This window comes from Mustela erminea, chromosome 7 (assembly GCF_009829155.1).
Source record: "Mustela erminea isolate mMusErm1 chromosome 7, mMusErm1.Pri, whole genome shotgun sequence".
Taxonomy (NCBI): Eukaryota; Metazoa; Chordata; class Mammalia; order Carnivora; family Mustelidae; genus Mustela; species Mustela erminea.
In genome coordinates, this window is record NC_045620.1 from 65896722 (window position 1) to 65924502 (window position 27781).

General features: G+C 49.4%; 1 protein-coding gene and 1 long non-coding RNA gene across 2 annotated transcripts; both read right to left on the reverse strand.

The window, feature by feature from the left end:
* Positions 1–1466: 1466 nt before the first annotated feature.
* LOC116595505 (60S ribosomal protein L9-like) lies at positions 1467–2161 on the reverse strand. The gene has a single exon (XM_032351938.1). It carries the CDS (start codon positions 2137–2139, stop codon positions 1561–1563), a length of 579 nt encoding a protein of 192 aa, XP_032207829.1. The 5' UTR covers positions 2140–2161; the 3' UTR covers positions 1467–1560.
* A 1264-nt stretch (positions 2162–3425) lies between these two features.
* Positions 3426–27408, reverse strand: LOC116595508. Its single transcript, XR_004287721.1, has 4 exons — positions 27214–27408; positions 24627–26418; positions 19775–19829; positions 3426–7860 (listed from the first exon to the last, which is right to left on the reverse strand). It is a non-coding gene; the product is annotated as an uncharacterized LOC116595508 (long non-coding RNA).
* Between the last annotated feature and the right edge of the window lie 373 nt (positions 27409–27781).

Genomic DNA, 27781 nt, shown 5'->3' on the forward strand with positions numbered 1-27781 from the left:
TATCAGAACAAATGATTAGGAGACAAAAACTTTTAAATAATTATCCAAATAATTATTCACAGGACTTATTCAAAAGATAACAGGAAAAGGTAATTAACTGTGAAAATTAAATGTTAGTACTACTAACATTTAGTACTACTCTAAAAAAAAAATTAAAGATGTCCTTGTTATGTCATTAACAACTGAACATTAACAATTTGCATGCAAAGTTTTCCCACTGCAAACTCTTTCTGACTCTATACCATTTGGGGCAACAGTACACGGAGATAGTTATAAACTAACAGCAAATATGTTCTTTTGACACCATGACCATGGTGGGGAGGAATCTATCTCTTGTTTAATAAGTTTGAGAAAAGCTTTTCAAATTTTTTTTCTGGCAGAAGTGGACAAAGAATGAGACCTTTTAACTGATAGTAAACATTTATTTTTTATTTGTTTTAATAAAAGCCTTCTTTACGCTCACCAGTGATGGGCAGAGACTGCCACACCATTGGTTGTGTCCATCTCAATGCTCTTGGGTTCTTTGAACTAGAACTAGAGCTTCAGAAGAAGGTTTGCTATGCTGATTGGCATTTTCTTACCCCTCTTGAGAAGTATGGAAACACACACAAAGCTTTCTAAATGAGTGTCCCTTTGTTCTAGTTGAAATTGCAATGTGGCATATTACTTATCTGGGTGGTTTCAAAACAGAACTGACTCTGATATTAGATTCTTAAAAATATGAACTAACAGTATGGCACTAAAAACTGTAGATGTGTGATATCTTAAAAACACAGAGAGACTAACAAAAACTGGCTTTATTAGAACAAGATGACTTGTTCTAGGGAAGTGGTTTCCAAGTCTTTTCTGCTGTTGGGACACTCTACTGAGGGACTAGAATACAGAAAACCAGCAAAAGCGGGCCTTTTGAACCAAGGGCCCTACTCTCCTCCTCCCTTAGACGACCCTGTCCCACAGACACGCTCATGCACATCAACACAGGAGGGGGTGATACCCAAAGGGCTCTGGTGGACAGGAACTCAGCATTCCAGGTGAACTCCGGGCGCTTTCCAGCTCTGAACTTCAACGAGGTCAGGCAAGTCCTGGCTCAGTCACTCTGGCCACAGGGCTCATGCCAACCTTATCAAAACCTCTCAGTTCCTCCTGGTTTCTAGGGTGAGGGCTCTGATTCCATGACAATGGCTAGCTCTCCCATCCATCCTCACTACCTCACCCCTCCTCCTTCCTCATCAGCACTGATCAAGCCTCACCCCTGGACCCTACCTGCTGCAGCCCCTCCAGTCCCCATCGGGGGCACAGACATCCCCAAGAAGGATGCGTTCAGGGACACATAGACACCATCTGCAAGTCTGCAGAGGGCTTCCTGTGGCTCAGGGCTTAGAGATGAGAGAGGGTCCTGCCTGGCTGCGTGCCTCTCCCCTGGTGCATTTATTAATTTATTCAATGCATCGTTTTTTTTTTTTTTTTCAGTATAGCTTTTATTGCATCTTTAAAATATCACAAGTAAGTCTGAAAAATCATCCGGCTTCTCGCTGTTTCTGCAGATGGACAACTCAGATCTTATTCATCAGCCTGCTGAACTGTTCCTTTTTCAGAAACATAGATACCATCCAAAAATTTTCTGATATCCTTGTTTTTAACAGTTGTGGCTTGCTGAATCAAAGCAGCTGAGTTTGATACAAGTTCAATGTCATTTCCTTCAAGAATTAACTCATCTTTTTGGGCTTGAGATACAGAACAAGCAACACCTGGCCTCATCCGAACCCTGCGGATATATTTTTCACTCAAGAAATTTCGGATTTCAACAAGAGAACCATTCTCCTGAATAACAACGTTGATGGGGAAGTGAGCATACACAGACCTCATCTTGTATCGGAAGCCCAGTGTAACGCCCTTGATCATGTTCTGCACGTGACTACAGATGGTGCGAACCGTAGCCAGCTCTTTTCTGTTCCCCCACCATTTGTCAACTCGGAGCCTCTTCTTTTTCTTTCCAAGAAGACTGAGTTCTACGTTGATGTGGTTGAAGTCCCTTCGCAGGGTTCCTCTGGGGCCCTTCACGATCACCGTGTGTCCCTTCAGGGTGATGTCGACATTCTCCGGGATGTCGACCATCTGATTGCTGAGAATGGTCTTCATCCTCGCAATAGATGCGGCAAAGAGCTCAATGCATCGTTTTGCTAGAGATTTATTAAGCACCACTCTATGCCATTGTGCTAGGTGCTGGGGATACAGTGGTGAGTGAGACAAACAAGAGCCCTGTCCTCAAGGAGCTTACAGTATAGTAGGAGAGATGAACATGATAAAATAATCACTCCGTTGAACTTGACAATGGTGTAAAAACGCCCTTCCTTTCTGTGCGGTCCTCCATATACACAAGAAGTGAAATCTAAGAGCCTTTAGGATACCAGATCTTCCCTTCTGGAAATTCTCACTGCCCAAGGGGCCTTGCAAAGGAGCCCAGCTGTCTGAGCATGTCCTCCGGGGCCATGGAGAGTATGTAGGCAATGGCCAAGTTCAATAGGCCCTTCCTCATGCCTGCCTCTCTGACTCAGGGCACCCTCAGGGGAATCTCAAGGCAACCCACCTTCCCTCACCTCATCCCACAGACAAACGGTGGCAGTACCAGGGTGGACCCAAGTTTTGTGGGGCCAGAAACTTACCCAGTTTAGGGGGCTTTCCTTAAGAAGTCAAACACAAAATTACAAAACTAGGTTAAAAAGTGAACATTCATGGAGCACCTACCAGGGTGGCTCAGTGGGTTAAGCATCCAACTCTTGATCTGGGCTCTGATCATGATCTCAGAGTCGTGGGATCGAGTCCACCACCCGGCTTTACACTGGGCATGGGTCCTGCTTAGGATTCTCTCTCTCCCTCTCCCTCTGCCCCACCCCATCTCTCTCTCTCTCTCTCTCTCTCCCTCTCTTAAAATTTTTTTAAAAGTGAACATTTATTTCTTTAAAATGCTTCTCATTCTTTTCTAGAAGTCACATCAACTCCTTCATTTTTAAAAGGTGACAAATAAGCAAACACCAGAAAAATAATATTTTGTCTATTTATTTTTATTTATTTTTTAAAAGATTTTAATATATTTGACACAGAGAGAAAGAGAGAACAAGCAGGCAGAGTGGCAGGCAAAGGGAGAGGGAGAAGAGGGCCGCCCACTGATCAAGGAGCCCAACTCAGGACTTGATCCCAGGACCCTGGGATCATGACCTGACCCAAAGGCAGCTACTTACTGACTGAGGCACCCAGGTGCCCCTATCTATTTTCAAAGATTTTATTTATTTAATAAATAAGCAGTGGGAGCAGCAGAGGGAGAGAGAGGAGCAGGCTCCCCACTGAGCAGGGAGCCCCAAGCAGGGCTCGATCCTAGAACTCTAGGATCATGACCTGAGCTGAAGGCAGACGCTTAATCGGACTGAGCCACCCAGGCACCTGAGAAAAATAATATTTTAATAAATTAACTCCCTGACACACTTTTACAATGCTCTTTTATATTTTTGGCTGTGTGTTCTCTGATGGGCTCACCACATGCCCACAATTTCATGCCATTTTCCATGGAGAGTACAGAATGGCCTTTTCTCTACCATGGCTGAGGGAAATATGTGCTTTGTCATGCAGAGTTTAGAAAAGTTTGTTTCAGCCTCAAGACTGATGTCGTGTGAATTCTTAAGATTGGTGTCAGTTGGGGGTAAACCCTTAACAGGTTTCATATGTGTTGTAAGATGAAAAGAACTTCCCCCAGGGACTCGCTTCCGGCTCTGGGCACTTCAAATCTTGTTTCTCTAGCGCTTCCCACATGCTTCCCCTCTTGAGAGCCATAGGACCCACCCAGGCCCCACCTCGGCAGCTGGGCTAGCACTGGGGGTCATCTGAGAGTTCCTGGAAACCATTCCTCCTCAAATAACCTTCACATTACCCAGCAGGGACCCACAGCCTCCTTCGTGAACTATCACACACGTGGGCTGCATCCACACACTTACAGGCCCTGGGCCTGCTTCAAATGCGTCCCCAACTCCAGGTTCCCTAAGAGTCCCCAGGATGCCACCAGTTATCCCACTCCCTGGGACAGGAGGGAGCACGGGACAGAGGGGATGTCGGGATGAAAAGGAACAGCAGCCTCCAGTGACTGTAGTCGCAATAACGTGCTTTTGCAAGTGTAACAAAAACATGAGACCACACGAAAGCATCTCCAGGGCCCCTCCCGAGGCCTTGGAAGGACCCCAGCGAAAGGGCCCAGGAAGCGCGAAGGGGCACAGCCCTCAGAGATGAAAGAGAAAGGACAGTAATTATCCAGGGCGGGACCCCCAGGGCTGCAGCCTCCCTCTGCCACAATTATCTTAACAAGCTAAGTCAGCCCCAGATAAACCTGTCCCTAATAAACCGGGCTGTCCTAAAGCCCTGGTGAGGAAGGGGGATTTCAAAGCCCAAGGCCGGGTTATCAGAGGCAGTTTTCCCCACTCCCAGCTATAGGCCAAGGCAGGGCCCGGCTGTCACATCTCACCAGCCCCCACAGGCACCCATACTGAGCCACGTACCCAGACCCGCCTTTGCCCCCCTAAAGTCCTCTCAAACCCAGCACCTCATCTGACAGAAACACACACCACCCTCCCCAAGAGCCATTCTCAAACACAGGACCAGGTTCTCCTGGGATAGAGGGGCAGCAGCAGGGGCAGGTGGTGCTGAGTAGTGGAGGCACAGGGGTGAGGTGGGGTGGGTGGGGCAGGCGAGGAAATGGGAAGACCCTCTCCTCCTCTTCTCTGAGGCAGGGTGGGAGCCATGCTGGGGAGTGTAGCCAATACCGATTTTTTTTTTAACTTTATTGAGAAATACTTGACAACCATAATTGTATCGATTTAAGGTATACAATGTGATGATTTGTTACACATGTACATTGTAGGGCTAGTACTAAGATCAAGAGAGTTAATACAGCCGTGGCCTTGCACAGGTAAGTGAACTCCGGCTCGTGTGATAAGAACACTTGGATCTACTCTCAGCAACTTTCTAGTCTGCAAAACCATGTTATGAACTAATCACCTTGCCCTACCTTAGATCCTCAGAACTTACTCTTCTTATCACTGAAAATAGTGTTCCCTTTGACCTACATCCCGCACCCCTCCATTTGCTTCTCCTCCCAACAGAATGGTAGCCAGCATTGTATTCTGCTTCTGTGAAACCCTGCCTTTCTTCTTCACAGCTCACGCCCACACCCAGGGGCCAAGGCTCTGCAGATCTGGAATGTTCTCTTGCCCTTCCCACTTTCATCCTGCACCCCTCTTGCATCTGAGGAGCAGGGGGCGCCCTGAACCCTACTGTGGGACAAGATGCCAAGTCTGATTCAGCAGAGTGAGCCCTAGGTCTCCCCCGCCTCGCCTCACGTGACACAGGCTGGACAGCTGGGTCATGTCACCCACTGGCCCTAGCCTCTGCCCCAGGACAGTGGGAAACAGTGTGGGGGTGAGGAGTTGGGAGAGCTCTCGGGGCTCTGAACTTCTAATGGCTGTAGGATTGGCCAGAGTCCTGGCTCAGTGCCCAAACCCCAGGGCCAAGCCCTGCCCCAGAGCTCCGGCTCCTAGGTTCCAAAGCAGCGCAAACCCCAGGTCTCCCCAAGAAACTCGGCTGATCAGCGAAGGGTCTTCTGAGAATACAAAGGGGAGAGTCCCAGCTCTGGATTTGAATTCCAGGTCTTGGGAGTTTGGGAGTGGGGCAGGGGAGGGTACATAATGGCCACACAGACCGTTGGGAGGGAGGGTGAGGGGGTTCAACATTCTGAGTAACGAGAACCGTGAGCAAGCGTTCAGCCGGAGCTAGCTGGTAGCAGGCCAGGTCTCTGAGGGTCTTCCGCTCAGGAAAACCCTGTTCTCTGTCCTAAGCCAGGGGGAAAAGGAAAACAGGAAACACATGTTCTGTAGGGGAGGCTGAGCACCCAGCCCTGAGAAGCCCCCAGGGAGGATCGGCTCCCTGCCTGGGAGTTGCCCAGCCACACCTGAGGACCGAGCCTGACCAGCCTTGAGGGAGAAACGTGCTTATCAGACTCATGTAAAAAACCCAGAGCCGCTAGGCCGACACCTGCCTTCTCATTCATCACCTCCTGTGCAACTTTGGGCCAAGAGCTTAGCCTCTCTGGTCTTCTGCTTCTTCCCCTGTCAAATGGAAGGCATTGTCCCTGCCACCCTCTCTACCTTGCCTTCCTCTGTGGCTTTGGAAATAATAAAGCACCACACATGTGGGAACACTATTTCTTCCCTCTGCATCCTTCAAGCCTCAGCCTCTAGGAAGCCTTCTGTGATTGCCCCAAAGGGAAGGCCTGACTTGCTCATGTGAGCCCCTCCCCTCTGACCTTCACCATCTACCCCTCCTCTTGGAAGGGCATGATGCATATCCTGCTTCAGACCGAAGTACAGAAGTTTGATCATTTTCTCCATAAACTCACAAATATCTTGAGGCCCAGCTGGCCTTGTTCTCCTTCATATCTTCCTCAGTGGCCAGCAGGTGTGCAAAGAAGCCTGGTCAGATAATAAGACATGTCCTGCCCCCGTCCCACCCATGCCTCTTTCCCTCAGTCCAGTCCTAACCATCAGGGACTTTGGGTTTCACCAGCAGAGTGATGAAGCACATGGGGAGAGCTGTCCACAGGACCCTGCGACATCCCTCTGAGATCACTCCCAGCTCCAGGAAGCCTTAGCTGGTCCATCTTCCCACACTCTCTCCAGATCCAGACTGCAGGCCTGGCTTACACACTGAGCTCTATTCCTCCAGGCCAAGCCTGGCTGGTTGGAGTGGGCTAAGTGTAAGCCCATGGTGCACTGTCCCTTCGAGTGTGTCTCCCTAGGTCACTCTCTAGAGAGGGTCGAGGTTATTTTCCTCTACTCTTTTTTGGGAGCCCTCTCAGGACTCAGCTACAGCAACTGGCAGGTGGCAGAAGGGTGGGGGTCTGGTGGGGGGAAAGGAGGCCCATGGCTTGGCTCTCCCCAGAGTGGGAGCTGGCAGAGATGGCCACCAGAAACCGGGGCTCTCTCTTCCATCATGTAGAGCCTTCACTTTCCAGCCCCTCTTGCATCCAGGAGGGGCCGCGTGACTTGTTCTCGGGGCTGGAGTGGAAGCACGAGTGGTCCCATCAGGCCAGGTTGATTAGAAGAGGTCACAATCGCTGCACCTGCCCCTCCCTGTCTGCCCATTGGACAGCTGCAGAGAACTTGGGGACGTAAGGAAGGGCAGAACCACCAGACTCACAGAGCCTAGATCCCCGAATCACTGCATGGAAGGCCTCCTGCCAGCCAGCACGAACAACCCCCTCAGCCCCTTGTGGGGGGATGTTAAAGTTTACTGCAATCAGCTACTGATGTTTTCAGATGAGTTTTATCAATGAGCTTTACCCAAATTAAGTTAGCCAAATTAAGAAGAGCAAGACTGCAAGGAAAAGAGGGGTTCAACACCACAGATCTGCCAGTGTGGGATTTGGAGTGTGATCTGGGGCCACTCCCTCAGCCCTGCCCATTAGCTTGACTCCAGCTGGGGGAATGATCTGCATTCAGGACTATCCACTCCTCACTCACATTCCAGCTCCCCATCATCAACCCAGCCCTCCACCCAAAGCCTGCCTATGCTGGGCCCTCTAGGTGGGCATCCTGGGTAGACGCCTCCCCGGATTTCCACCTTTTGCACCACGTCCTGGGCACTGCAGGGTTTCTCTGCTCTGCCTCAGAGCCTCACCAGGATCAAAGGTGCCACTCTTACCTGAAGCCCTCGTTCCTGTCCCTTCCTTCCTCAGAATTAGCTGAGCCCCGGGAAAGTCCAGGTGCCAGATGGGTCCATGGCTCTCTCTGTGCCTTGTTCTAATTCATCCTCCCAGGGAGCCTGTGAGGGAGACAGCTGGATCACCATCCTGATTCTGCATCAATGCTCTAAGTTTCATTTCACAGATGAGAAGACCAAGGCATGAAGTGGTAAGTAACTCGTTCAAGGGCACACAGCTCAAAGGTGGTAGGGCCAGGCCTTGAATCCAGGTCATGTAGATTCCAGAGCCTACACATTGATGTCATTGTGCTGTAGGGCCTCACAACTGTAGGTGTTCAATAGATGTGTGTTGGATGATGGAAAAAGGCAGACAGATCACCCATGGCCAGATAAAGGCTCCTGGCTCCGTAGTGTTATGTGGCCCTAGGACATTCTGAGAGGTCTTCCTGGAGGAGGCAGCACTCAGGTCAACATCTTCTCAATGGGCCTGGTTCTCCTTCCAAGATTCTGTCAATTGATCAGGGGTGTGTGCGTATGGAATTCGCATACACTGGGATATAGAAATACACAAGAAGAGGCTTCAGAAAAGCACTGGCCTATAGAAATACCATGCGAGCCACAAATATCATTTAAAATTCTCTAGTAGTTACATTAAAAAAGGAAAAAGAAACATGCAAAATTAACTTTAATAACGTATTTTGCATTATCCATCATATAAGTCATCTTAATAAGTTCAACATATAATCAATGTAAAAAAATTAGTAACAAGTCATCTTACATCCTTTTTTTTTGAACTAAGCCTTTATCTATTGTACATGAATGATATATCTCAATTCAAGCTAGCCACGTTTTAAGTGGTCTGGAGCCACGAGTGGCTCCTGGCCACTGCGTGGGGCAGGGAAGCTCTGGTGAGGGTCTGGGCTTATAGGTCAACCCAACCCCTGGGAACCAGGCTGTAGGGCACGGTGGGTCTCCCAGACCCAGGAAGACCCAGATGCTTAGGCCTGACCTCATCAAGAGTTACACAAGTCTGTAAGTGGCACACAAGGTAATACCTTCTCTACCAACACAGAGCAGTATGTGTTAAAATTCAGGGAAAGCAGTAGATGGTTTTCATTTGCAGCAAGGTCGGCATGTGTTTGCCCTTTCCTATTTACGATAGGCCCTGTAGGAAGGCTTGCAAACAGTTCAAGGAGCATCAAGGAACCCAGAACTCATGGGATGCAGCTGGTTGTGTTCCCCCATTACCCCAGACTCCCAGGTTACCAGCAAGTGCAGATTCAATCCAGAATGTTCTCACGACCCAGGAATGCAGTTTATGAAATGTAAAAGAAATCTGAGCAGGGTGCCAGCTTGGGAAATTGTTGCCAGCTGCGGTATGTGGAAGCAGGGAGTGGGGGTGGGACCCCGGAAGAAAGCCCTGAGCCCTGCCCTGTGTTCTCTGGCATCCCTGTCTGGCTCTGGGGGTACCCCCTAAGAGACAAGTTTCAAAAACTCAAGTTGGCCTACGGAATGAGAGTGATATGATCCATCAGAGTCCAGTGGAGGCTAGGCTCCTAGACCTGGGGGTCACAAGTGATCCTTCACTAGAAGGGTCTGCACTCCATGTAATGCTCCGCTGTCACCATCCTAAAGGTCTTAATCATTTTTGAACCAGGGGCCCTGCATTTTTATTTTGCACTTGGCCTACACATTAACACGTGGCCCGGAGTGGAGGCCACTGCAGGAAGCAAGAAGCCCCTTCTGCGTGGGGTCTCCTGCTGGCTCAGCATTCCAGTGGCCTTTCCAGGGACCAGTCTGCAGGTCCAGGCTCTTCACACAGTACGAGGAGAGACCATCTGGAGGAAAGGCCAGAGTTGGCCTGACAAGGATTGCCCAGGACCGCCCTGAAGAAAGGCACCAAGACGTTGTATATTTTCCAAAGTTCCACTTACAATGGTCTCTTTTCATTTAAAGAAAATACCGCAACCATTTCCTAGCAAAGGTTAAGCCTTTACACTTTAAAAAAAAAAAAATGTTTTTTAACCTGCCAAGGAATGTGCTTTTTCAAGCTGACTTCCTGCCCTTCCTGAAGCCAAGGTTCCCTCCCCCTGCTTGCTGGGAGAGCCCTGGGGTCCTCTGAAAGTGGTGAGTGGCCAGACAGCCACTGCCCCAAGCAGGTCAGGAATGGGACAGAGGGCAGAGACGCAGGTGGCCAGGGCCTGGTGGCCATCCCCTGGGTTACCCAGAACCAGCCAATCAGGACAGGAGCTCCTGAGGCAGAAATCCGCAGAATACCCCTCAAAGCCCCTTTTGGGCTGGGACCTTCACCTCCTGCACAGCCATAAGCTCCTCCTGCACCTTGTCCAAAGGCTGCTGGCCACTAGCTTGCACCCTTCGGTCCCTGTCTCCCTTTCAGGAAGCAGAGACTCCACTTGGGTGGTGTGAGTTTGGGGCAGGCCCCCTGCGGGACCGGAAGCCGGGGCAAGAGGACCAGAGGTGCCCTGGGAAGGAGGGGCCTGTGTGTGAGTTCCCTGCACACCTCACAGGGTGATCAGAGGGCCTGGGCAGTCTGTGCCTCTGGCCTCTGCTCTCCTCCTGCACCCTCACGGCTCAAGGACCCCCTCCATCTTCATCCATGCTCCAGCCTTGATCGCTTTATTTCCACCACTGCACAAACACATCGGCATTCCAAAGCCAGATGGAAGCGAAAAAAATCCCTTTTGCCCACTCGCCTCCCCTTTTACCTTGAAAGCAAACTTTCTGGAAAGAGCTGTCTCTCCGTGCAATCTCCAGATCACGTCCCCCTGTTCTTTCTGGCTTTTTAATTTTTTTAATGTAAACACGATGGATTTCCCAAAGACGCTGTGTCATGCAGCCAACCCTCCCACAAAGCAGAAACACATAAGCAATAACCCCGAAGCCCTCTCCACGCCCTTTGCAAACACTAGCCTCTCCCACCTTCCCAAATGTCACCATCCTGACCTCTGACACTGTACATGAGTTTTGCCCGGTGTCCAGCATTCTATAATCTGAATCGTGCTGCATATACTCATGTGTCTGGCTTCTTTGCTCGATAGTGTGTTTGTGGGTTTCACCTGTGTTGTTTGACAGGAATAAATAACCATTCTCATTGCTGACTAGTATGAGCCATTCTATTGATGATGGACATTTGGTTTCGGGATCTGAAATCAAGCCCCAAAGGCCATTGTCATACATGTCTTTGGAATTCCTATGAATGCATTTCTAGGGGGTGTATAGCTAAGTGTGGGCTGGCTGGGGCCTAGGGTATGCACGTGTTCGTACAGTTTTCAACTTATGCCGCCATCAGCAATGTGTAAGAGCTCTCGGAGCATCATGTCCTCGCCTGTGCTCCGCATTACCAGTCCCCACATGTCGTCGGCTCCTCCCGGGTCTCCAGCTGCTGGTCTGCTCTACACACTGGGGTTGCATCAGCCTCCATAATTGCATGAACCCATGCGCCAGTTGCTTAAAATCTCTCTCTCTCTTTATGCACACACATGCACACGCACATTAACACACACACACACACACACATATCCTGACGGTTCTGTTTCTTCTTGCCTAAGAGTGCTTTCAATTAATGTATGTCAAGTTTTATTAAATAATGTTCCTGCACCAATTAGGATGATGTTATGCTTTTTCCCTTTATCCCATTAATGCGATAAACCAAACTGAATGCTTTTCCAGTGCTAAACCGAACTTGCATTTCCGTAATAAGCCAAATTTAGTCACAATCTAATATCTTTTGTCTACTTCTGGATTTGGTTTGTTAATATTTCTTTAGGGGACTCTGCATCTGTATTCATGAGACAAATAGGCCTGAAAATTTTCCTTCTTGTAATGTCCTTGTCAGGTGGCAAGGGTTTGTGAGATTCAGAAAACAGGTTAAGAAATGTTTCCCCTTTTCCTATTCTCTGCAAAAGATCGTGTAATCCTGCCATTATTTCTTCCTTTAATGTTTGGTAAGATTCGCTACTGAAGGTGTTTGGGTCTAGAGTTCCCTTTGCAGAAAGCACATATTGGATTGAGTAAGGATTCAATTTCTCTCTCTCTCTCTTTTTAAAGATTTCATTTATTCATTTACTTGACAGAAAGAGAGAAAGCACAAACGGGGTAGTGGCAGGCAGAGGGAGAGGCAGAAGCAGGCTCCCTACTGAGCAGGGAGCCCGACAATGGGCTAGATTCCAGGACCCCCAAGATCATGACCTGAGCGATAGGCAGACAATTAACCAACTGAGCCACCCAGGTACCCCTAAAGATTCAATTTCTCTAAGGGTTTTGAGTTTCCAGAATTTCTACTTGTAGGAAATTTCTATTGTAGTTTTTTCAAGCAATTGGTCCATTTCATCTAAGTTATCAAACACATCGGCATAAGTTGTCCATCATATCTTCTTCCTGTCTAATAATAGAATTATTATTCCATTATTATAGAATCTGAATTTCCTACCTCATTTTTGGTATCAGTTATTCATTCTTTCTTCCTCTCCCTCCACCTTCCTCTCTCTCTCTCCCCCTCTACCCCCACCCCCACCCCGCCACTCTCCCTCTCTCGCTCTCCCCCCCCCCATGATTGAATCTGCCAAGGGCTTGTTCATTTTACTGGTATTTTCATAAGGCCAAATTTGTGGTTCCTTTCTATCGCTTGTCTGTTTTCTATTTTATTAATCCGTGCTCACATCTTCATTGTTTTTACCATTCTACTTTCTTTGGGTTTAATTTCCTTTGGGTGTTGTTTATTTGGGTTGAATTTCTTTTTCTAACCTCTTGAGCTGGATGTTTGAATCATTGGTTTTCAGCCCTTCTTTTCTAATTTAAGCATGTAAGGCTATAAATTTTCTTCTAAGTCTGGAAAAAAAAAGATAAAAATAAATAAATAAATAATTTTTTTTCTAAGTCTGGAATTAACTACATCATACACGTTTTGCAATGTACTCTTTTTACTATCATTTAGTTTTAAAAATTTCCCAATTTGCATTGTGATTTCTTCTTTGACCATCAGTTATTTAGGAAAAATATTGCTTAATTTCCAAACATTTGAGGATTTAGTAAGTTTTTTATTGTTGTTGCTGATTTTAAACTTAATTCCAGTGTACTCAGTCAACATATTCATTTCATCTTGTGAAACTTGTTGAGACTTGCTTTGTGGTGTCACATTGGGCCAGTTTTTTTAAAGATTCCATCTGCACTTGCAAATAATGTATATTTGAAGTTGTTTGGAAGCTGTCTTCTGTTTATATCAGTTAATTCAAATTTATTAATCATCTTGCTCAAATTTTCTGTGTCCTTACTGCATATTTTTCTGTTTGATATCAATAACCAAGAGAGATGGCCAAAAAACGTCTCCCCAGTATATGACTGTGGCTTTTCTATTTCTCCTTCAGTTCTTTCATTTTTGCTTTGGTTACTTGGGGGATAATATATTATATTCATACAACTATAGAATTGCTTAAGCTTCCTACTTAATTGTACCTTGTATTATTATGGAGTATCATTAACTCTACTAATAGCTTTTTGCCTTAAAATCGATTTCGTCTGATATAAATGTAGCTATCCTAACTTCTTTGTGCAGCTTATCACTTTTTTCCTTCCTATCTTTCTGTATACTTATATTTAAAGTATGTCTCTTGTAAACAGGATGTAGTTAGGTCTGGTTTTGTTATTTGCTCTGACAATGATGTATTTTAAGTGGAGTGTTTAATCCTTCTTATATTGATTGTTTTGTGTTTTGTGTTTTTTAAAGATTGTACTTATTGAGGCGTCTGGGTGGCTCAGCGGGTTAAGCCTCTGCCTTCAGCTCGGGTCATGATCTCAGGGTCCTGGGATAGAGCCCCGCATCAGGCTCTCTGCTCGGCGGGGAGCCTGCCTCCCCTTCTCTCTCTGCCTGCCTCTCTGCCTACTTGTGATTTCTGTCTGTCAAATAAATTTGACAGAGAGAGACACAGCAAGAGAGGGAACACCAGCAGGGGGAGTGGGAGAGGGAGAAGTAGGCTTCTGGCTGAGCAAGGATCCCGATGTGGGGCTCAATCCTAGGACCCTGGAATCATGACCCAAGTTGAAGGCAGATGCTTAACGACTGAGCCACCCAGGTGCCCCATATTGATTGTTATTACTATTATATTGGGTTTTAGTCTCCCATCTTCTTTGCCTTCTACTTGCCCTGCCTGTTGTATGATCCTTTTCTGGCCCCTTTTTTATCAACTTGATATATTTATAGTGCCAACCTGACTCACTCTTTCGAGTGGGTGTTTTTGCTTTTTTAAAATTTTATGTCATATGGTTACAACATCTATCTTTGACTAATCAAAGTGATAACAAATTAGTACTTCTTTTTTTTAAAGTTTTTTTTATTTATTTGACACAGAGAAATCACAAGTAAGCAGAGCAGCAGGCGGGGGGTGGGGAGCAGGCTCCCTGCTGAGCAGAGCCCGATGTGCGACTCGATCCCAGGACCCTAAGATCATGACCTGAGCCGAAGGCAGATAGATGCTTAACCCACTGAGCCACCCAGGTGCCCCACAAATTAGTACTTCTACCCCTTTTTTTTCTTGGATAATGCAAGGACCTCTCCCATCATCCCCTAACAAATGTTATTTATGTTATTTCAGGTATTTTAATTTGCTACCTATTTAAAACTCCACAAGATATCATCATTACTGTAAAGGTAGCCAATATTCATTTACATTTACACATGTATTTACCTTTACTATTCTTCATTCCTTCCTGCATCTTCCAGATTACATTGGAGTTTAAATTCCTTCTGCCTGAAGAATACTGTTTAGTATTTCCTTTAGGGCAAATCAGCTGGTGATGAGATTGGTCAAATACTGCTTCTCTAAAAGTGTCCTGATTTCCCCTTTATTTTGGAAGGATAGTTGTGATCCGTAGGCTTCTACTTGGTAGTTAATTTCTTTCAGAGCTTTGAAGACATCTTTCTATTGCCTTCTGGCTCCCACTGTTTCATTGAGAAGTCTGTAGCCAGTCTGTTGGGTCTTTTCTCTCTGCCTGCCTTTTTTTTTTTTTTTAATGTTTTTATTTATTTATTTGACAGACAGAGATCACAAGTAGGCAGAGAGGCAGACAGAGAGAGAGGGGGAAGCAGACACCCTGCCGAGCAGAGAGCCCCATGTGGGGCTGGATCCCAGGACCCTGAGATCATGACCTGAGCCGAAGGCATCGGCTTAACCCACTGAGCCACCCAGGCGCCCCTCTCTGCCTACTTTTAAGATTTTACCTGTGTTGGGTCACCTGGGTGGCTCAGTGGGTTAAGCCTCTGCCTTTGGCTCGGGTCATGATCTCAGGGTCCTGGGATCGAGGCCCACATCCGTCTCTCTGCTCAGCGGGGAGTCTGCTCCCCCCCCACCCCGCCTGCCTCTCTGTCTACTTGTGATCTCTCTCTCTCTCTCTCTCTCTCTGTCAGATGAATAAATAAATTCTTCAAAGGCACAGCCCCCTTCGTTAGCAGACTGTGTGCTGGCCCGGAGCCCCACCCACCATCCCCAGTCTCCAGGTAAGCCTGTGGGAGAGCAGACAGCAAAAAAACAGAGCTATGAAAATAGGCCCGCTGAACTCTGTACTGTAAATCCAACGCTGAGAAGTTAGGGAAACTAACAGTTTCCTAGGCTGTAAGCCCTAAGAAGAAAGGGAGCCGCTGGCATGGAACCAAGAGGAATTCAGAATGGTTTGGAGCAAGAGGAGGGCCAGAAGAAAGTTCAGAACCCGGACCTGCTGGAAACCTGATTGAGAATGTGGCCTGGAACATTCCTTTCTCAGTCTCCTGTTAAAGAGGGATTGGCACTTAACAGCAGACACAAACCTTATATTGTCTGAGATTGCCACAGATAGGACTGCCTGTCTAGAAAACAGCTTGTCTGTCTTACGGCTCATCTGTATAGAGGTTACCTTCCTCTCAGCAAATCCCTTTTGCTGCCGTTACCAAGTTCTGAGTAATGATCCCCGTCAGACACAGCTGAGGAGACACAGGTAGACCAGTGAGCCCTCCTAACCATCTCAGGGCAAGCCCCTAGGTCTGGGGCGGGAGGACGTGTCGGCAGCCCCCACTCTGTGGCCCTCTCCCATTTGGGACTGGTCGTCTAGCTGTCCCACACAATGTGTATGCTGCAACTGGTCTCTCCCTGTTTCTAGAAAAAGACAAACATGCCCTGAAAACTCATCCACTGATCATCAGAGGGGAAAAGAGACTCACAGAATTCTGAACACCAGTGTGCAAATGGCCAAAAAGGTGTCCATTATTTTGGGTTAGGAGGAAAGGACCCATTTCTCTGGTGTGTCCAGGTGGCTCCTTGGTGCTCTCAGGCAAGACCAGCCTGGTCTGAGAAAGCCAGGGTCCTCTCTCAGTGCCCCACCTCCCAAGGAAGACCAGGGTCCACCAGCACTGGCCTCCGGACAGATGACAAACAGTGCCCAGGTCTCTGCCGGGAGCCCTTGCCGGGCAGGGAGGACTCTGGAAGGCTCACGCTCTATCCAGGCCTCCAGCAGCATCCTCTCTTCTTGGCCCCAGAGAGCAGAAGGGCAGCTGAGGGGAAGCAGGAATGAGCTTTTGGTTTTTCTGCATCTGCTTTGATTTTTTTGTATTTCAAGAAGAAAACATTCAGCCCCAATTCCCGGGGGCGGGGTGGGGGGATGCAGGGAGGACAGAAGCAAAGGCTATTTCTGAGCCTTCTGCTTCCCCCAAAAGGAAGGGTGTGAACAGCGCAAAGGAGTCTAGCCCTCACTTCCTGGAATGGAGCGTGAGGGCGGCCCTTTGCCATTTGCAACCATTCTTCAATCACGGGATCTCACTGCTGGTCCTCACAGTAACCCTGGCAGGGGAAGCTGGAGGAGGGGGTGTACCCCCGCTTTACTAGTAAGGAAATTGAGGCTTCGGGCCGTTAGGTAACTTCTGAGAAAGAGATGGAATTCGGATCTTAAGGTGGGTCCTGTGAGTCCAAATCTCTCACTCACCAGTACCTCCACGAGCCTCTTGGGGCTTTACCGTCTTCACACCCCTGTTCCCAGGCAGAGCCCCTGCAGGCCGGCACCCCAGAGAGGACTTAGATCAGAGGGAAAGAATCCACTCCCTGTCCCAGCTCTGCCAGCATGCGGCTGTGTGGCCTTGGACACATCCCTGATCTCCCTGGGCCTCAGTGTCTTCGTTTACCAATACCTACCTCTGTCAGCTGATGGAGTGGCAAGTAAGCCACCATCTGTGAAAGGGCTTCGCAAATTCTAGTATACTCTACCAATATGAGTGCTGTCTAGTATTACCTTCATGACAGGAGAGAGCAGAAGCACTCCCTGCTTCAAATTATCTCCCTGTCCTTTCTTCCCTTGGTGATCCAGCCTCTAGTTGCGTCTTTCCTCTTTAGTAAAGGCCAGATCCCCCTGGGAGAGGACACACCTCTAAGCGGTATCAGCCGTGAGTTCCTCCGAGCCAATGAGCCCATCAGACACCCAGGGCTGCGGGGAGAGTTAACAGCAGAAGGGGGCCAGGGCCCACCTCCACAAACACCACAGGATACTTCACACAGGAGATCATCAAAATGGTGTCTTCAGGCGCCCCTGGCCACCTTCCTTTTGATTCCACACTCTGAGGGTTCTGGGAAGTGGGCTGACAGAGAGAGTAGGGAAGAGCTCTCCTGTCCCCCAGACACCCCCAGCGCCACTCACTCACCCATGCCGAGCCGCCTGGGGCCCTTCCGCTGACCACGGGGCCCGCACCAGGGACACCTTATAGGAGCAGTGCAGAAACCCCACCCGTCCACAGAGGGATGGGAGGACGGACACCCCGCTTGTCCCCCAGGTGCTCCCATGCCTGTTCTCCACCCACCCATGGACATAAGCCAGGCTGATTCCTCCATTTCCTGCCGTGGCAGCCAAGGCCAGCTGGAGACAGAAGTGGCTTCTAGCTGTGCGGGTAGGTCTCTCACCTGGGTCCCTCTTTCCACCCCCTTCTCAGCTCCCATCCCCCCTCCAAGAACTTCTACTCGCTTCCCAGAGTTCCCGACGACCTTCCTACAGCCCTGGCTCTGGGGGTCCCCAGGGACTCATTGTGCTGAGGCCTTCGCAGCTTAACGTGGGACCTTCCTGATGTCAGCGCTGGGCCCAAGGGCAGGAGTTCCAACGTGGAGTATTAGGCACCTTGGAAGGGTTGCCGAGGACGACACGGTGGATCTGAAGTGACGGGAAAGAGGCCTTCCCTCTCCCCTCATGTCCCCTGAGCGTGGCCACCACTTGCTCCTGTTGTCAAACCAGCCCAGCCCAGCGGCCCCAAGAGCTGAGAAGGGAGAGCTCTGCAGCCTGTAAATTAACAAAATGGGGCTGAGCAAGAATTTGCCTGGAGGGCTCAGGGAAGGGGTGTCCCAGCTCCTTTAGAAGTAGGGTGGACCCCAGGCCCCTTGTTGGATGTCCTGTCCCGAATTCACAGCTCATTCCCCCAGGTTCACCCACCGGCCACAGCCCCACCCAGGAGCAACCTATCAGAAGGAGGAAGAAATAAAAGAGGACAAGTGTGAAGAAAGCATTCTCTGGCTCTTTAATAACTGTTTTCCTAGGTTGTGTTGATTGTGTGCAAGGTATGTTATAAAAATATTCGACAATCCAAGAAAGAAAAGGGACAAACAAACAGGAAAGTCCTTTTAAAAACAGGTCCCAGGGGCGCCTGGGTGGCTCAGTGGGTTAAAGCCTCTGCCTTCAGCTCAGGTCATGATCTCAGGGTCCTGGGATAGAGCCTCCCATGGGGCTGGGCTCTCTGCTCAGCAGGGAGCCTGCTTCCTCCTCACTCTCTGCCTGCCTCTGCCTACTTGTGATCTCTCTCTCTCTGTCAAATAAATAAATAAAATCTTAAAAATAAATAAATAAATAAATAAAAATAAAAATATAAACAGGTCTGAAGCACAGGACAGGTTGATCCCATCCGATTCAGGAAAACAACTCCTGCCCCAAAGAAAGGTCGGTGGGCGTCTGTGTTTACATTCTCTTGGAGGGGGGCAGGGGTGACAGGGAGGCCCCGGTCTGTGAGGGCAGCCGCCTGTCCTGCTGTGATCGCAGGTGAACGGAAGACACGACTGCTTTTCTCTGCCATGGCCTGGTCTCCATTAGCCCTTCGTCCTGCAATGGGTCCATCCTGCCAGCAGAGGCAATGACACCTGAAAGAGGGTGTCACCCACTGCTCGTGGCTGAGCAGCTTTTAGGGACTTCAGTGGGAGGACCCTCCTTCCCCACCCCACCGACGTGGCCACCACGCAACTGGCGTGGCCAGTGCCATGAGAACGCAGGACATGGGCTCCCTTCAAGCAGATGTGCTGAGAGCTCGTGTCAGAGTCTGCCAGCTCCCTTGCTGTTTCTCCAGCCCTGAGAACTGTGTGCTCCACACTGGGGCTGTCCTTTCAGTCAGGGCCCCAGACTGAGAAGACATAGGGCAGAGCCCAGCTGACCACAGCCATCAACGTGGGACATGAATGACAGAAACGCCACTGTTCTGTTTTTAAGATTTTATTTATTTATTTGAGAGAGAGCAAAAGCAAGAGAGATCGCAGAGGGTGAGGGAGACACAGGTTCCCTACTGAGCAGGGAAACCGATGTAGGGCTCTATCCCAGGACCCTGGGATCATGACCTGAGCCAAAGGCAGACACTCAACTGACTGAGCCACCCAGGCACCCTGAGACACTGCTGTTTTGAGACAAAGAGCTGTGGGGCTGTTTGTTACTGCAGCCTTACCTAGCAAGAGCTGACGGCGGGGTTGCGGGGAGCGCGGGGGGAGCATCAGAGCACACACCTCCCCCTCCTTACTATTCCTACTATGCTTCCTCCACGGCCCTGGGCTTGGAAAGGGTGGCTCTCGATCTCTCCTGAGCCCTTCCCATCCAGGTAGTGGTAAACTCTGCTATGTAATCCACCAAGCCTGTCCCCACACATGTTAAAGGAAGGTCTTTTAACAAACACTCCGTTTCTGCAAAGCCTCAATGTCCAAACCATCACCTCAATAAAGAGGTCAAGACAGTCAGCTTGAGCCCCAAACCAAAGATAACCTACCCCTTCCCTACGGCTGGTCTTCTGAGGTGGGAGGAGGTGGGAGCTGCAGGAAAACCTGTAGGAAAAAAGGTTAAAAAGAAATCAGTTCAAAGGGTTAGGATGGTAAGTTTTCTATTATGTGTTTTTGGTTTTTTTTTTTTTAAGATTTATTCATTCATTAGAGAGAGAGCATGAGCCAGAGGGGCAGAGGGAGAGGGAGAGAGAATCTTAAGCAGATTCCACACTGAGCATGGAGCCTGACATAGGGCTCGATCCCACAACCCCAGAGCATGACCTGAGCTGAAACCAAGAGTTAGATGTTCAACCAACTGTGCCACTCAGGCGCCCCATGTGTTTTTATAATTGTTTTTATATAAGTTCAGATTCAACTCTCTTTTGCCGATTAATTTTCCCCTTACACGTTTCAATTATGAAATAGAGTGGGCTGGCACCAGTCAGCACCTGAATATCCCCTTCTCTTAAATGTGGCTCTTTTAAAAAAAAAAAAAAAAAAGATTTTATTTATTTATTTATTTAACAGAGAGAGAAATTACAAGCAGGCAAAGACGCAGGCAGAGAGAGAGGGGGAAGTGGGCTCCTCGCATAGCAGAGAGCCCGACACAGGACTCGATCCCAGGACCCCGAGATCATGACCCAAGCTGAAGGCAGAGGCTTAACCCACTGAGCCACCCAGGCACCCATTAAATGTGGCTCTTTGTGGTATTTCTTTTTTTCTCCTCCTCTGGGGTTCTTAGTCCTCCTGAAGAGGGAAAGGACACTTCACTACCACCCAGATTGCTGCAATAGGGCTTAAAAGTGGCCCTATCTGTGCCATGTGCCCTTCTGGCCCCAGACTGCAACAAAATCATAGGCGAATGGAGCCGGGGAGCACTGACATAAACACTGAGATGCTCACTGTCATTCAGCAGTCAGGTTGGCCACATAGAACAGAAAACCCCAACAACAGTGGCCTAAACAATGAGAGAGAAGCATCTCTCTCACATAATAAGAACAGCAAAGGTTGGAAATTCAGAGCAGTCTAGCATCCGTACGATGTCAGCCAGGTCCCAGGCTCATTCTAGCTTTCTCCTCTGCTACTGGAGGGTGAGACTTAAATTCACGATCACAAAATGGTTGCCGGAGTCGCCACCATCACACGCACAGACCGGGCAAGGACGGCCAAAGGCTCTTGTGTGCACCCTGGATGAATGTCTCTCCCTTTTATAGAGATTTCGTGGAAGCCCAATCCAACTTCTGCTTATAGGTCATTGTCCAGAACTAAACTGTGTGGCGACGCCTAGTTTCGAAAGAGGCCCAAAAATGTAGTATTTAAGCGAGGCCAATTGCCAACCCCCCAAAAGTCAAGATTCTAGTTAGTAAGGAAGAGGAGAAAAGGGAGAGTTAGTTGGGTGTCCTGTCTCTTATTCCTAACACCAGTGTTCCCTTTACTGGCCCCCAGGCTGGTGGCTTCCACGGTTGTCTACCCTCTCTTATCATCTGTGTCTGTTCCCTCAGATGATAAACCCCTTCGCAGAGAGAGACAAAACGCTACTCTCCCCTCCAACCCAACCTTCCAATCCTACAGTCCCAGTTCAATAAATGCGCATTTTCAAGTAGAAAAAGAAATAACTCACTATTAACTATGGACAGATGGTCCCTAACTTATGGTGGTTCAGCTCATGTTTTTGTTTTGGTTTGGTTTTGGTTTTTGACTTGATGATGGTGCAAAAGCAATGCCCATTCAGTAGAAACCAAACTTGGAATTTGGAATTTGGACCTTTTCCCAGGCTAGCGATATGCGGTCCGACCCTCTCTCGAGGCGCTGGGCAGTGGCAGCCTCGCGATCACCTGGGTCAGCAGCCCACTGCCTTACATCCACTCCACACCCCTGCAATAAGCTTGAGTCTCACTTTCAGGAGAGTATCCGATCCGTTACATGAGATGGGCAACACTGTTGTAAAACAAGCTTTGTGTTAGAGAATTTTACCCAACCATAGGCCAACATAAGTGTTCTGAGCACATGTAAGGTCGGCTGGCATAAGCTATCATCTTGAGGAGGTGAAGCGTATTCAACGCATTTTGATTTACTATTTTCAACTTATGATGGGTTTATCAGGACCTAAGTCCAGGAAGATTTGTACGCCTTGTGTTGCTTCCCATTACTTAACTTGAATCATATTCTAACCCTATATTGTCATTTTGCATTTCAAAAGGGCATACGGTAACTCCTTAACTTGGTGGGTGGGTCGTAAACTCTCAAGAATCTGGAAGTGCCCAATCCAGTAACCTTGGTGAAGGGTCTGACCCGGGTTCTCCTGTTTATCAGTAACCACACAATAGTAATTTGATTCCTTTGTGATGCTCTAGAGTTTACACAAGCTCCTTCGGTCCCATTATCTCACTCGGTCTTTTAAATAACTCTTTTAAGTAAGTAGGCCTGCTGTAATTACGCCTTTTTTTACAGATGATGAAATGGGGACTAAGTGAAGGTACACGACTTGCCCAAAGGCACGCAATGAGTGCCTGGAACTTAAATGGAGGTCTTTGGACTTCAAGTCTGGGCCTTTTCTAAGGCAGTGCTGCCCAACGGAAATAGAACGTGTGCCACCTATATAATTTTACATCTTCTAGTATTCCCTTTGAAAAAGTAAAGAGAAACAATGAAATTAATTTTAATAATAAAATTTTATTTAACTCAAAATAGTGTACCTTCAACATGTAAACATGATAGAAATTATTAGTTAGATATGTATACATTCGTTGTTTTTTTTGTTTTTTTTTTTTTTGGTTTTTTTTTTTTGGTCTTTGGAATTCAGTGTGTTTCTTACATTTTCAGCACATCCTCGTCCAGACTAAGCACATTTCAGGTGCTCAAAGCCACAAGAGGCCAGTGGCCACTGTAATTGCAAAAGTGCAGCTCTAATGTTTGAAGCGTCCATTTAAATCTAAAACTAAGCTGTGAAATTTCAGATTTCATGACCAACAGTCCTAGAAATTACCTAAAATTGATACATTTTTGTGGTAAAGAACTGTGTCTCCGGCAATAGCCTCAATGGAAAAAAAAGGGAGGGGCGGTCTTAACATAGAGCCATCGCAGAACACCACTGCCATCTGGTGGCATCCTTCTGAATTGCAAGCAAATTCCCCAGGACAAAATCTTCCAGATTCTAGGAATGGGTTTTTCAAAGCATGTTCTTCTGACTGCATCTGATTTACCACGAAGTTTACTAAAAACGCACACCGCTGAACCCCCACCGAGTCAGATCCCAAACACCCACATTTTTAACAAATTTTCCAAGCGATCATCGTGCCTACTAAATCTTGACTTGAGAATCCTTCATCTATAGAGCACACCTCCATAAGTCAACCATAGAACATTCCGGGGCAGTGTATGTCCGAAGGGAGACTCATTTTTTCAAGGTACTGCTCTCATATTTTGGGGATCATTCCTTTCTCTTTGCAGTCTGCTGGGTTCTATGGAGTCGCGTGTTGTTCCTAAATAGGAAAAATACCCAGCACCCCACCTGCCCAAGGCACAAAGAAAGCTGAAAAGAATTCATAACCCAATCACTTTTTTAAAAGACTGAAAGAAGAAAGTTGACAGGCCATCCCTCCCTGCCCCATGCAACCTTGTTCACAAATAGGTGTAGCTCAAGGCCACACCTGAGTCAGCCTCTCTACTGGCCCTTCTCCCTGGCCCCTCCACATGCTACCGTGCAGTTCACGGCCCTCCCCTGCCTCTGAGACTTAGCAAATGCTGTTCCCTCCTTCTGGAACAGTACTCTACATCCTCTTTCCTGGATGACAACTCATCCCCTAGGAGGTAGCCCAGGTGCCATCTACTCAGGAACCCTCCCCGGGACACCCCCTAGGCTGGGCTAGGTACCCCCCTGGTGCCCTGCATGGTGGATTGTCCATGCAGGGTCTGACCTCTTCGCACAACTTAAGCTCCTAGAGGGCAAGTGTGTGTCTCTTTTCCCTATCTCCACAACGTAGCAAAAACCGCCCCAAAGCACGTCATTTAAAAATATTTGCGGACTGAATAAATGTTTTCTGAGGCAATGAGTAGTCCGGTCTTTGAAATAATAGTGCCCATGTGTCTGGAAGAGACTAACGAGACAGCGCTCTGGCCGGTCCGTGAATTTTGCAGGCATCTCCTGAAGCCATGGCAACCACACCTGACAGCTATCACTGTGGGACTTGGGGCCTGTGACTAACTGGGCAAGAGACTGTGGGAGGGGCTGCGATATGGACACCCACCCAGGAGGGGAGGGAGAGAGGGAGGGGTGCAGGGAGAGGGCAGGAACATAGCAACCTGGGAATGTCCTCACCGCCTCCCAGGAAGGGAGCCATTTCCCCAGAGGACAGAGGCCTGTCACATCTCGCCCAGCTAATCTGACAGAAGCCAGCTGCCTGGCTCACTGGGCCTACCCCCAGGAAGGCGTGTTCGGGCTGAGAACCACAGGCTGCTGTTTGCCCCCAGGGACGGGGCACAAGGGGAGGGTAATTGACTTGTCTCCCAAATTTATTTATTAATTCCTAGCTACCCCATTTGATGTGGTTTCCAGGAGGCACACCGTTGAAATCTGCCCCCTCCTTCGGCCCCAGGCGGGAACATGTTATACTCGCCCTGCAGAGTCCCTGGGGAGGTGGGCAAGACCACCCCCACAAGGAAGACTGTGTGCAGCCAGGGGCCTGGAAAGGGGTCCCACCGTGCAGGCAAACAGCCCATTGAGGGTTGGGATCCCAGCAAAGGGACTCCCAGCCCCAGGCTCCAGCACCGGGGTGGGGGGGGGAGGCTCAGGAGGCCCAGGTTAGGGACAGTCCAGCCACCTCCTGGGACTACACAGGGAACACCTCACACAAGTCTCACCTTTCTGCTTCAGCTCCCCAGCTGTGGGAAGGAGAAACCAGTGATGGCTAATGCACTCCAGAAGGCTGTGCCAGAAGATGGAATGTGACAAGGGGCGGGAAACTGCCATTCGCAGCAAAGGGGGGCCCCAAACTGGCAGGAGCGCAAATGTGGGGGTTGTTCCACACGGGCAGCAGAGTCGGTCTCCACGCGCTCACCTGAGGCTTCAGCAGGCAAGAAAATCAGATTTGAATGCAATATTTTTTTAAATGAAAACTCACGCAAAATATTGATAATGGCTGAAGGAAATACGAGATTTTTAAATAGAGGACCGGTCTTACTGATGCTCCCTTTTGCCTCAGGCTGCAGTGTGGAGGGGCCCAGTATTGCTTTAGATCTGTATGAGGATGAAACCATCACGGGAAGGAAGGTACTCCTCAAATGTGCCAGGAGGATGAAGGGGTGTACGGCTCAGGGCATTCTGAGGAAGACTGCCACCAGCCAAACAGTACGTTTTGCTGGGGCTCAAGTTATTTGGGTGCAGCAAACCCATCGGAGACAGGAGCTCAGGTCCCCTGATGGGCCCAGAAAGCTTCCAGAACCTGGGAAAGCACAAGCAGAGCTGCCTGTGTGGGCGCCCAGGGAGGGAGAGGCAGAGGGGCGAGGGAATGGATATAGAGGCTGAGGGAGGGCATAAGGCAAGCAGCACCCCCAAGCCCACTCGGGCCCTGGCCAAGGAGCCCCACAGTCTGGCCCATGAGTGTAGGAGCCCAGATCCTGGCCCACATGATTCATCAGGCCTCTGGCTCCTGCAGGCACAGCCAGTCACTGGGGACCCTGACATCATGCCTGCCAGAGAGGTTTACCATCCCCAGCTTGGAAAACTCCAAACTAGCAGATAATGCTGACTCCACAAGACTATAATCACCTTCACCTCCAGAAGGGAAGCCCGTCTGCTTAGCCAGACTCCTGCCCCATCACCCAGGACCTTCCCAAGGCCAGGAGCTGCCCCGACCTCCAGGACAAGCCCATTTTCCGGGGATGTTCTCAAGGCTTTACTTCATAACCGCAGGAAGCACTGAGCTCAGAATAGGCAAAGGGAGCTGCGGTTCCAGCCTGCAGAGGCCAAGGACATGGGGGAGGGACAGGGTGGAGTCACAGGCACAGCCAGACACCATCAGGCTTGCCCTGGGTGTTTGGGGCAGGGTGGGAGTGACAGCTAAGATGGTGTCAATACACTGAAGAGACCCAGGCCTCTAGGGAGGACACCTTTAGCTGGCTATGGCTGCCATTTCTGGAAGGCCATCTGCACCAGGGGCCTCAGTTGGGCTGATGTTCACTCTTATTCCCTCAACAAACAGACACACACTATAGGCCAGGCCCTGGGGCCAGCAGAACCAGACTGCATGTGCCCTCACGCTGCGCTGGATGGACACAGACCACAGTATGCACACACCCAGGCTGGGCGGTATCCTGCACCCCAACTCCCCCCAAGGCCTAAACAGAGATCACACTCCTGCAGCATGCACACACGCTCTAGGGCTCCCTTCCTCTGCCCTGTGGATTAACATGGGCTTCCGGTGACAGATGCTGCTTGTTGTTGTCAGTGGATGAGATACGAGAAGCCCACTGCTGAGGCCAGGGCCACTCTGGGCAAGACGACAAAGGACGGGCCGGGTCGTGGGCTGGGTTAGGGCCCGGCCTCTGTCTCGGTCTCCCAGGCTCATCTGGTTCCGCAGGCCTGTGAGCAAAGAGCCGTCTCAGGCTGACCTGGCGTTGTCTGCTCAGGGGGATCCCAACGCAGAAACGGGACCTGAAGAATGTCCAAGGGTCACAAAATGCGGAGTGAATTCCGTTCTGCCCCCTTTGCTCCCCAGGTCTCAGCTATTGACCCCTCATTAGCCCTACATTTCCTCATCCCAAATAGCCCCTGCCTTCCCCTTTTCTGCTCTTGGCAGCTTCCATCCCCACCCAGCAGCTGACCTGATCACCCCGCCCATCTCTCTCTTCCTACACAACTCACTCCTTTCATTAGGTCACTCCTCCTCTCAAGAACCTTCAGTAGCTCCCTATCGCCTAAGGATGAACTCTGGCCGGCACCCAGAGCTCCCTTGATATACCAGAGCTGATCTTCCTGTTCATCTGCCACTCCTCTCTTCCCAGGCCCTCTCTGGGCCAGTGTGGGCACCGTTATTCCAAGAAGGTCTTGCCCTTTTTCATCTCTGCATCTTTTGCAAAGTCCTCTCCTCTTCCTGGAATGTCCTCCCCCCCCCACCACCAAATCCTCACCATCCTTCAGGGCCCAGCTAAACCTTCACCTCCTCCAAGAAGTCTTCCCTGATGATCAGAATCCACAGAAATTGTTCCTTTTTCCTCCTCTCTACACCATATGCTGCCCCACCCCGTCCCTGATACACCTCTTACCGTGTTGGGGGCTTTGCTCTTCTCTGCTAAATGCTACACTCCCTCAAGGGTAGAAATGGGCTGTGAGGGGGCAGGTACAAACTTCCCTGCTTTTTCTCCCCAGCACGGAGCTAGGTACACTTACCCAGAGGCTCTGAGGAAGGCACCATGGGCTTCTCTCAGCCCTGGCCCATTCCAGCCATACCTGATCATATGATTGTCATCTCCGGAACAGCTTGCCTCTGACCAGCCAAACTCCCTGTTCCAGAGGCAGCCCCCACTGGCCAGGGGCTTTGTCAGGCCAGGGCCTGCTCTGCTGGGCCAGAACCCGCGCACATTCCTTCAGAATTAAACAAGGTCCCATCAGCTCCGGGGTCCCAGCAACACCATGTTCCCATTTGCTTTTGAAAGTAACTTTTTGCCCTCCCCAGGGTAGCGAGGCCCACTTGGTTCCAAAGGAAAATTCTCTGGTCTCAAGGCAAAGACCCCAACAGCCACAGGGAAGGATGAAAGGTCACATCCAGGATCACTGAGAAAAATGGACACAAAGCCTGAGACTCTACTCTCAACAGCATCAGGCCTAGTGTCCAGCCTGCAGGACACCTAGGGTGCACACATGCACCTAGATGCAAATACAGAGACATAGACACACACACACATGTTGCCTCCGCAGTGACCCCACAGGTGGGCTGGGCAGCCTGGCCACCCTCACAAGGCTGGACCTCTGGCCAAAGCCCATCCTTCCTCTCCCCAAAACAGCATCAAGAAAGGGC

Coding starts and splice junctions, on each gene's coding strand:
- LOC116595505 (XM_032351938.1), bottom strand. CDS start 2,139: ATGAAGACCATTCTCAGCAATCAGATGGTCGACATCCCGGAGAATGTC.